At 44.8% G+C, this 10215-nt stretch overlaps 1 protein-coding gene across 2 annotated transcripts; it reads left to right on the forward strand.

Annotated features, from left to right (window-relative positions):
• Positions 1 to 1843: 1843 nt before the first annotated feature.
• On the forward strand, positions 1844 to 9121 carry LOC112081029 (adhesion G protein-coupled receptor D2-like). Of its 2 annotated transcripts, none has more exons than XM_024146987.2 (10): positions 1844 to 2191; positions 2441 to 2508; positions 2771 to 2831; positions 3027 to 3263; positions 3423 to 4052; positions 5163 to 5288; positions 5562 to 5656; positions 5930 to 6229; positions 7116 to 7227; positions 8849 to 9121. In XM_024146987.2, exons 2-10 carry the CDS (start codon positions 2464 to 2466, stop codon positions 8998 to 9000), a joined length of 1758 nt encoding a protein of 585 aa, XP_024002755.1. In that variant the 5' UTR covers positions 1844 to 2191; positions 2441 to 2463; the 3' UTR covers positions 9001 to 9121. The 2 variants fall into 2 exon arrangements, with proteins under 2 accessions (XP_024002755.1, XP_070298923.1); XM_070442822.1 differs by having other exon boundaries at positions 8832 to 9020.
• Positions 9122 to 10215: the final 1094 nt, after the last annotated feature.

Consider the following 10215-nt stretch of genomic DNA (forward strand, 5'->3'; position numbering starts at 1 on the left):
ATTGTCAGTATGTAACGGATGTGAAATGGCTAGCTAGTTAGCGGGTACGCGCTAATAGCGTTTCAATCAGTTAAGTCACTTGCTCTGAAACCTAGAAAGTATGTTGCCCCTTGCTCTGCAAGTGCCGCGGCCTTTGTGGAGCGATGGGTAACGATGCTTCGTGGGCGACCGTTGTTGATGTGTGCAGAAGGTCCCTGGTTCGTGCCCGTGTCGGGGCGAGGGGATGTTACTAAAGTTATACTGTTACATTGATGCTGTTGACCCGGATCACTGGTTGCTGCGGAAAAGAAGGAGTCCGAAAAGGGGTGTGAGTGTAACGGATGTGAAATGGCTAGCTAGTTAGCGGGTACGCGCTAATAGCGTTTCAATCAGTTATGTCACTTGCTCTGAAACCTAGAAGTAGTGGTTCCCCTTGCTCTGCAAGAGCCGRGGCTTTTGTGGAGCGATGGGTAACAACGCTTCGTGGGTGACTGTTGTTGATGTGTGCAGAGGGACCCTGGTTCGCGCCCGTGTCGGGGCAAGGGGACGGTTTAAAGTTATACTGTTACAAGTACAATGACCTTACTGAAGAGCTCAGTGACTTTCAATATGGCACAGTCATAGGATGCCACCTTTTCAACAAGTAATTTCTTCACATTTTTGCCCTGCTCTAGCTGCCCCAGTCAACTGTAAGTGCTGTTATTGTGAAGTGGAAACATTTAGGAGCAACAAGGTGAAGTGGTAAGCCACATAAGCTCACAGAATGGGGCCGCAGAATGCTGAAGCACGTAGCATGTAAAAATCGTCTGTCCTTGGTTGCAACACTTACTACCTCGTTCCAAACTGCCTCTGGAATCAACTTCAACACAACAACTGTTAGTCGGGAGCTTAACGAAGTAGCTTTCAACGGCCAAGCAGCCGCACACAAGCCTAAGATCACCATGTGCAATGCCAAGCGTCGGCTGGAGGGGTGTAAAGCTCACCACCATTGGACTCTGGAGCGTTCTCTGGAGTGATGAATCACGCTTCAGGCAGTCCGACGGACAAAATAACGTTTGGCGGATGCCAGGAGAACGCTACGTGCCCCAATGCATAGTGCCAACTGTAAAGTTTGGTGGAGGAAGAATAATGGTCTGAGGAAGCATTTCATGGTTCAGGCTAGGCTCCTTAGTTCAAGTGAAGGGAAATCTTAACGCTACAGCATACAATGACATTCTAGACAATTCTGTGCTTCCAACTTTGTGGCAACAGTTTGGGAAAGGCCCTTTCTTTTTCAGCATGACTATGCCCCCGTGCACAAAGCAAGGTCCATACAGAAATGGTTTGTCGAGAACTTGACTGGCCTGCACAGAGCCCTGACCTCAACCCCATCGAACACCTTTGGGATGAATTGGAAGGCTGACTGCGAGCCAGACCTAATCGCCCAACATCAGTGCTCCACCTCACTAATGCTCTTGTGGTTGGATGGAAGCAAGTCCCCGCAGCAATGTTCCAACATCTAGTGGAAAGCCTTCCCAGAAGAGTGGAGGCTGTTATAGCAGCAAAGCGGGGACCAACTCCATATTAATGCCCATGATTTTGTAATGAGATGTTCGACGAGCAGGTGTCCACATACTTATCATCATGTAGCGTACCTTGATGTATACAGTAAATAGCAGAAGCAGCAGCAGACAATAAGAATGGTGCAAAAATGCTTGCCACCCTGCAGGTCTTGATGAACTCTCCGTGCCAAACACTTGGCACTGCTTGCGTAAGTAGGGTTCTAAAAAAAATGGCCCGATTTGCATGACAAAGCATGCTACTGATTCAAGGGTGCTGAAGAGTGTGGTGGTGGTGGTGGTGCTAGGGAGGGGGGGCTGGCTGAAGGCAGAGGTTGACTGTTGGACAGAAAGGCAACGAACAGATGCTCCTCACAATGCACAGCAGAGACTTCTCCATAGAGACCAGTCAGGCATGAGATACTGGAGGCTAAAGCGGCTGGACAGTGGATGAACTGACTAGACTGGACAATGGTCAGAGCACACGTAGGAAATCAGAGTAGTGATCCTCAGTATTTAAGGAGAGTTACAGCAGCCTTGGAGTAGCACTAGGCAGTAAGAGCTGGAGTCGGAGCAGTCTGTTCTCTACGAGTCTACAGTAAGCCCAGTTACACTAAAAGGGGACATCACCTGTTGCAGTGTGGGTCTAGGGTAACTTTGATGTGTGTTATACGGTAAGATATGTAGCCTATCGCTATTTTATTTGAAGTGGTTCTCTTTGAAATATACACAAAATATAGTATAATATCTATAATACTTCAAATATTGTTTATACAGTATGTTTCTGCACTGTGTTAGTCATTGTATTGTTGAACAGAGGTGTATTGGTCTTTGATATGAATAGAGGCTACAGTATGATCCATTGAAGAAACCGAAGTGTCTCCTGAAAGGCAGAGACCAGTTAGCATTGTGTTTTGTTTCAGCTGTGGAACACTGAGACATAGAGATGACTGGAGCCCTCCTGTCTGGGCTTCTGCTCTGTTGCATAGTGGTAATGTCTATTCCTTTCTTATATATAAAATGAAATAATGTGGAATATGAATCCATTCATTGTTTTCAGCGTTTTACTGTAGAAATTAATACATTTATTGGTAGATTTGATACGTTTCATAGGCTAAACACAACTATTCATTTGACTCCATGGTTCTGCTTGTTTCTATACTGAGTTCATTGGATAAGTACATATCAAGGATATTACATGTCTATGCCCTAGCCAACAGAATAAAGCAGAGTAAATGTTTCCTCTATTGTAGGTGCTGTGTGAATGTGAGCCAACACAGCCGGGGCCAGACAAAGGAGCGATGGACTCAGGCGGTGAGTTCTGGAACTGTCAATCACTTTCAATGCCATGGCAGCAACTCTTACAACCTGATGTATGATGCTAGAATGTCTTTAGGATATCATGTCATTTCCCTGTTATTTCCATAGAGATTTGCTCAAATAGATGATAGAGGTGTTCCTGTAAAGTGTGATCCATGCCTATTTGTGGTTTTGTGGTCATAATGACAGAGGGCAGTCTGGTCCATCAAACATCAGACTGGGTGTTCCAGCTGGTCAACGTATCCCTGGACCTCTCCCAGGCAGAGAGCTTCTGCAGCGGCCAGTTCAGCTCCCTCACCACCCTGGGACAGCCTGAAGACGAGGAGGGAACCCTGGAGCTCCAGAGGCGGGCAGGCCTGCATGGACCCATGTGGGTCAGGGACCCCAACAGACCAACGAGCAGGCCTCTGGCACTAGCCAAACAGTGTGAGTTTAGCAACTACAACACCTATGTCTTGATGCCATATTGCATTAATCTCTTCCACTCTATCAAGTTGTCTATAAATGATGATCGATACCTTGGCGTTGTGTTGTGATCAAGGCCAGCATAGCGAGTGATGATCTTCTTCTGTCTCTACCTGTTAGACATACTCTTCCAAGCCCTGAACTTTCCCAGGGATTCTCAGGAGGGCTACGGTCGTGTCAACATGATGTTCCCGGCCCTGCCAGCGGTGAGCATGTGTGTCCGCGTGCAGTGGGATCCCCAGTGGGACCAGGTGTCCACCATGTACTCCTATGCCGCACCTGTCTTCACCAATGAGTTCCAGCTGCGCGGGCAGGTGGACAGAACAGGACGCATACTGCTGGCGCTCATTGTCCATGGGCAGCACCTCCCCTATAAGGCCTCCTTCCTCAACGATGGGGCCTGGCACCACCTCTGTGTTACCTGGCGCAAGGCTGACGGCCACTGGGCTATCTATGTGGACGGGGAGAGAGGGGCCATGGGCTCCAGGACTGACACCCCCAGGGACATACATGGAGAGGGCATACTTATCCTGGGGCAGGACCAGGACTCATTTGGAGGGAACTTCACTGAACCCTTCGTAGGGAATATCACAGATCTGAATGTCTGGGACACATCCTTGGAGCAGAGGCAGTTCCGTGCCCTGGACGGCTGCTCACCTTTGACCCAGCAAGCTATCTTTACCTGGAGTATTGATAATATGACCCGTCACCCAGTGGTAAGAGAGGTGTCAGCCAATCTGTTCTGCCCAGGTGAGACTGCACCAACACTCACACAACAATGAGAGATCCCTACATAAAATATAGCCGTAATCTGATATTTATTGGATGTGCTTTTTATCAGTGCTTTTGATTCAATGTTGATATATTTTTTGTTTGGTTTAATTGTCATCTTGGCAGTTGAATCTTGGCCATTTAAACTTACTGTCAGCCATTTTGTTTTACATGCCCCTTGTGGTCTCTTAGTCCTAGTTAGGTAGCCTACTTTCCATTGAAGAAGGATTTGTTCACACACAAAATTCAGAATGCATTATTTGGGTGGCCTCCTGCAGATTTAAAATCAGAATGTAGGTATTTTGTTTCTTTCACATAGCTTTTTAATTCTGATATGGTACCTTTATAGAGCTTTCTATTGCAAACCTATTGTCCTTCTTCCAGATCAATCCGTAGCTATTACTAATCCAATACTGAGGCAGTGGTGATTGTTCCCAGTCCCCTGTCAGTTGGTTGTTGAATCGTTCTGGGTGATTTACCTCAAAAGAGGCCAGTTAAGCCAGTGACTGTCTGCCTGAACACATCCAGTATGTCTGTCTGAGAGAGAGTCATGGGGGAGAGGAAACTGGTTAGCTTGGTTCACTGGCTAAAGGCCGTGTGGAGGGCAGAGGAGGGGGATTCACGCAGGTATGAGGTCTGCTTTACGAAGAGAATGGAGCTCTACTCAATAGTGAAAAGCAACAAAACGTTAAACCGTCACGAAAAAGAAGGGATTCCATTTCTGTGAGTAACAAGTTGACTGGCTTTTTGTTGGCAGCCATTTTCAGTAAAAATGTCAAACACAGTTAAATTAATTGCAAGTAATTGTCTGTGTTTTTCAAAGGTTGTTGAATATGAATATGAAAATATGATAGTATTTTACTTATACATGTAAATTGCTTTAGATTGAAAACATGTTATGCTACAGCATGCTAAATTAAACCAAATAATTAGAGGACCATGGAGTAAACAAAGGTGTTACAAAATCAAGAGCTCACTTGACGCAAATAAGTAATTTAAATGTATTTCCATGAACTTTAGTAGAATAATAAACGGATGATGTAGTTACTGGAGCTGTCTCATGCTGTGTGTCTGTGTGTTGTGATGCAGGGGTCCACAGGCAGAGGGAGATGCAGGGCTGCAAGGCTCTAGAGGGCTGGTCTAGACAACAGCTCCCCTTGTACAGCTCTGCAGACTGCTCCACCACACTCCCCTTCGTCTGCAGGACCAGCAGGGGTGAGTCAACCACTACCTAGACCGCCACTACATAGGCCTAGACCATTACTTACCTACTGTAACAAACATGGCTATCACAGTACATGACTCTTTACTGTACAACAATAACATGTATATATCTGAACTGACTAGTGAAATGAATTTAGCGTCACACTAGGGGATATGACTGAACATGAATAGTTGTGACTCTGTACAATGTTTGTGACTAAATACCCTAACAAAACATCAGAGAGGAACCATGGACTGTTTCTGACACATGGCTCTCCGTTACAGAGCGCTATGTTAAGATGAAGGGGTTGAGTGAGTTTCAGAGCTCCCATCCCAGTCCCTTCATGAACCACCTCATGCAGCTCTCCAATGGAACACAGGTAAAGACTGATTACTATAAATCACTGTTTGCCTGTCAGGATTAGGACATTTATGATTGATCTCTAACTTATTTAACTTGACACAGCAATTTAACTTTGTTCTGTCAGAAAATGATGTCAAATTTTCTTTGAACTACACATTTTGATTTCCTTTACGTCCTCTGCTCTTTGTGTGTGTTTGTGTGTATTTGTGTGTGTGTGTGTGTGTGTGTGTGTGTGTGTGTGTGTGTGTGTGTGTGTGTGTGTGTGTGCGTGTGTGTGTGTGTTCATCAGGGTGTGGAGGGTGTGATTGGGGAGCAGTCAGGGGGCCAGATGAGCTGGGGTCAGGTGTCCAGTCTGCTCAACATGTCCAGGCAGGCCCTGGAAGACACCAAGGAGGGGCTGCAGCCTGGAGACATGCTGTCCCTGGTCCAACTGCTGGTGCGGGCTGCAGACGTGCCCACAGACATGGCCACGGAGGGGAACCACAGCCGGGCCACCAACAGCGCTGGGGAGCTCAGCCACACCTTCATCACTGTGGCTGACAGCATCATCAGCCAGGACAACGTCCCCAAGTGGCAGGCCATCAAACAGGTACCAATCAATTATTTAAAGTGATTTACGAAGCCCTGTTTACATCAGGTACCAGAGTGGCAGGCTACAGCAATGACTGCGAACAGGAGGAGGCAGAGACAAGGTGTTAAGAATGTAGACATGACTACTAGAGTATTATTTTAGCATATCTCCACTAGAGGACAGTAAGATGTATATTGTGAATGACCGAGAAACTATCAAATGAATGGTTACGCTTGGCTTAATTAGTTAGTGTACATGTACAGAACACATAAGGCTGAATCTTGATAAAGCTTAATTGCACATACACTAAATGTAATCTGCTCTAAATCCATTTATATCTAGCGTAACAATAAACAGGTCTAATTTATATATTGCTGCAGCACTTTTTCACAGACTATTATGATCTCTGAACAATTTTTATTTAATATCCAACAAAGACAATATTGAATGTTCTTTAAAGGAAGCACTGTGTGCTTTTATGGTTAACAGACCCATCCACAACAATTACGTAGAACATATATACTATATGTCTATGTATCCTAGTGGTAGCCATATGATAAGTGTTCATATTGATGCAGCGCTCGCCTCCCCCACTTCACCCACCTCCCCTCTCCCAGGCCTTTCTACCCTTCAAGGTCACAGCAGCACAGCATAGCCAGACTGAATGTATTAGAGCAGCTAGAGGACTGAAACACTGTGGCTTTCCTCACCCACGTAGCACTGCTTCACTCACAGTGTCTGCTCTTCTCCAATAACTACAGCCAGGAGTCTCCTGACCAGCTGACCAAACTGTGTCCTAGTTATAGGCTTAATATCCTGGTCAGGTCACGTGGTCAGGGCACTACCAATGACCAGTATATTGCTATGATGAACCCCATACCCTTATCCCTGCCCTGTGCCCCAGGTGGTGAGTGGACCGATGACTGTGGTCAAGAGTATTGACCGCATGGTGACCAGTCTGAGCACTCGGCTGATGGCAGAAACCGACCATCTGCTCATTCACAGCTCCAGCATCAGTAAGTCACTTAGTACAGTACATTCTCTAGACTGTTACAGTGTGTTCTGTGTGCTTCTGAAAGGCTGAGAGAGTGGGCAGACATACTACACAAAGCAATATTGAAACGATAACATCTTCCAGTGGCTAATTCTGGAAATAACATTTTTATTGGTTCGATATTGCTTTGTGTACGTACCCACATGAACAAAATACTAAAGTATACTATAGAATATTACAGTACTTACTATAGAATTCTGTAGTAAACTGTAGTATACTGTAGAATACTATACTAATTAGCACATACTGTACCCTGCCCATTCCCCACCCCATAATCCCAATTTGTGCCACCCATAAGTGAGAAACCTACATGCCAAGTATAGACCATATATTGTGTTACCTACAGGTTATAGAAAAGAGCAGAAGCTCTGAACTATGCGCTCAGACCCCACTCCTACCTACCTACAGTACCAACCTACCTACAGGTTCTGGACATGTTGCTCTTTTAGTATTTCTCCAGTAGGTTTCCTGAAGGACAAAGCCTGTACTTCTATGTCAAAGATAATAAAACCAAAACACTATAGTAAATACTACAGTCATGTCAGCAGAAACACTACAGTAAATACTACACTATAGTACAATCTGCAAAAACACCACATTAATTACTATATTATATACTACAGTTTTCCTTTACTACATTATTTATACTATAGTAAAGAGTAAATACTACAGTACGCTACAGTAAATACTTTTTGCTGACTTTAGTCCACAAAAGCACTACAGTGAATACTGTAGTAGTTATACCATAGTATACTTAAGCAATAAGGCACGAGGGGGTGTGGTATATGGCCAATATATCACAGCTAAGGTCTGTTCTTATGTACGAGGCAACGCGGAGTGCCTGGATACAGCCCTTAGCCGTGGTATATTGGCCATATACCACAAACCCCCGAGGTGCCTTATTGCTATTATAAACTGGTTACCAANGAGTGCCTGGATACAGCCCTTAGCCGTGGTATATTGGCCATATACCACAAACCCCCGAGGTGCCTTATTGCTATTATAAACTGGTTACCAATATAATTCGAATAATCTAAATAAATGTTTTGTCATACCCATGGTATATGGTCTGATATACCACGGCAGTCAACCAATCAGCATTCAGGGTTCGAACCACCCAGTTTATAATATAGTATTTTTTCATGTGGGTAATGCGTCTACTGCTATTCAGAGAAACCTGGACCTCTTTGGATCCCACCACATGAGCTTCATACTTGTTCTTTCCTTTGTTCTTCTAGACCTACTATTGCCTAACACAGGCATCTTGCTACAATACAACGTAATTTACCAACCGCTATGGAGCACTTAGCTGTTCCTCTTACTATAATACAAAAAGGACAGCTAGGCCTGCCCACTACACTATGTATGCTCCTTATACCACCTTTAATGACAACCTTCCTATCCGCAGTGGACCTGTCTTCGTCAGGTCACAGGTGGTTGCATGTAGGAGCATACCGTGTACAGGCCTTTCTGTCCTTTGCATGTTTACTCATTAGCACTTTTTGTAGGATGTGCTGCTGTGACTACAACCATTCCTCTTTCTATAGTTAATTCCACTGAGAACAGTTATTTATGTCATTCAGAGCTGGAGGTCCAGCAGCAGAGTCTGGGAGAGGAATCTAGTGGGTCTAAGTTCTGTGGTCCAGTGGTGGACAGCGACACCAACATAGACTGCATCTCAGTCCCCACACAGAACATGCAGGATCTCCATGACAACGGTGAGAGACATCCCTGAGGGCACTGTACTGTCTGTAACTGTGCTGTCTGTAGCTGTACTGTGTCTAGATGAGAATATAAACTCCTTCAATCATAGCCTGCTGACTACTTTACAGTCTCAACCGTGCATTCTTCTAACAGCTAAAACACCTACAGTGATGAAGCAGGATTTTAAAATACATTCCAAGAATTTATCAAGCACTGAGTGTACAAAACATGAAGAACACATTCCTAATATTGAGTTGCAAGTTGCACCCCCCCCCCCCCNGTTTCATTGATCATTTTAATAAGTATTTGCTTTCAAAAGAGCATGTTCAATTCCCAAGTTAACAAATGAAAATTGTTTGTGAATGTGCGTATGGCTGGGCTGTCTTGGTATGTCGATTCACCGGACATTTTTTCTCCTCCCAGCCGTATCTGAATTAAGTGCTGTCTGTTAGTCAACATGGTGATTGAGTTGAACCAAAAAGGGAACTCAGGTTGCCCAAGCCTCTGACTGTTGTGCTATCCAAGACGATGTTGAATTATACACCCTGAACTGACTGAGGCGTGGGAATATACTACATGGAGTTTTGTGTACAGTTTTATTTGACCATGGCAAATACATGAAATTCCACCAATCTTAACATGTTTAATTTATAGGACATAGTAGCAAAACTATGTTTCTTTTGAGGTCAACTAAGCAGGTAAAAACAAGCTAATTTCCTGCAGCATTGAGGTCTGAACAGAGTGTTAAATGTGGCTTCTCTGTATACAAAAGTGTCCCTTTTGCCAATGCAGGCGTTAAGAACAATTAGTATTGGAAAGTAACAAATGGCAGCCAACTGGACCTAGCAAACACATTATTATGACCGGATTTTACCTGGCAAACAAACCAGATCTGATCATTACCTGACAAACACAACCAGGCAGGAGTATTACCTGACAAACACACCAGGTCTGATTATTATCGGCCAACACACCAGGCAGGAGTATTACCTGGCCAACACAACAAGGTCTGATTATAGCTGGCCAACACACCAGGTCCTGATTATTACTGGCCAACCCACCAGGTCTGATTATTACCTGGCCAACACACCAGGCAGGAGTATTACTGGCCAACACACCAGGTCTGATTATTACCTGGCCAACCCACCAGGTCTGATTATTACCTGGCAACACACCAGGCAGGAGTAATTACCTGGCCAACACACCAGGTCTGATTATTACCTGGCCAACACACAGGCCTGATTAT

The sequence above is a fragment of the Salvelinus sp. IW2-2015 genome, unplaced genomic scaffold (genome assembly GCF_002910315.2).
Source record: "Salvelinus sp. IW2-2015 unplaced genomic scaffold, ASM291031v2 Un_scaffold16672, whole genome shotgun sequence".
Taxonomy (NCBI): domain Eukaryota; kingdom Metazoa; phylum Chordata; class Actinopteri; order Salmoniformes; family Salmonidae; genus Salvelinus; species Salvelinus sp. IW2-2015.

Bases quoted from the DNA above. Each gene is read 5' to 3' on its own strand.
- LOC112081029 (XM_024146987.2), top strand. From the start codon at position 2,464: ATGACTGGAGCCCTCCTGTCTGGGCTTCTGCTCTGTTGCATAGTG. The intron at 5,289-5,561 runs GTGAGTCAACCA...TCTCCGTTACAG, and splicing joins CGTCTGCAGGACCAGCAGGG to AGCGCTATGTTAAGATGAAG. The intron at 7,228-8,848 runs GTAAGTCACTTA...TATGTCATTCAG, and splicing joins CATTCACAGCTCCAGCATCA to AGCTGGAGGTCCAGCAGCAG.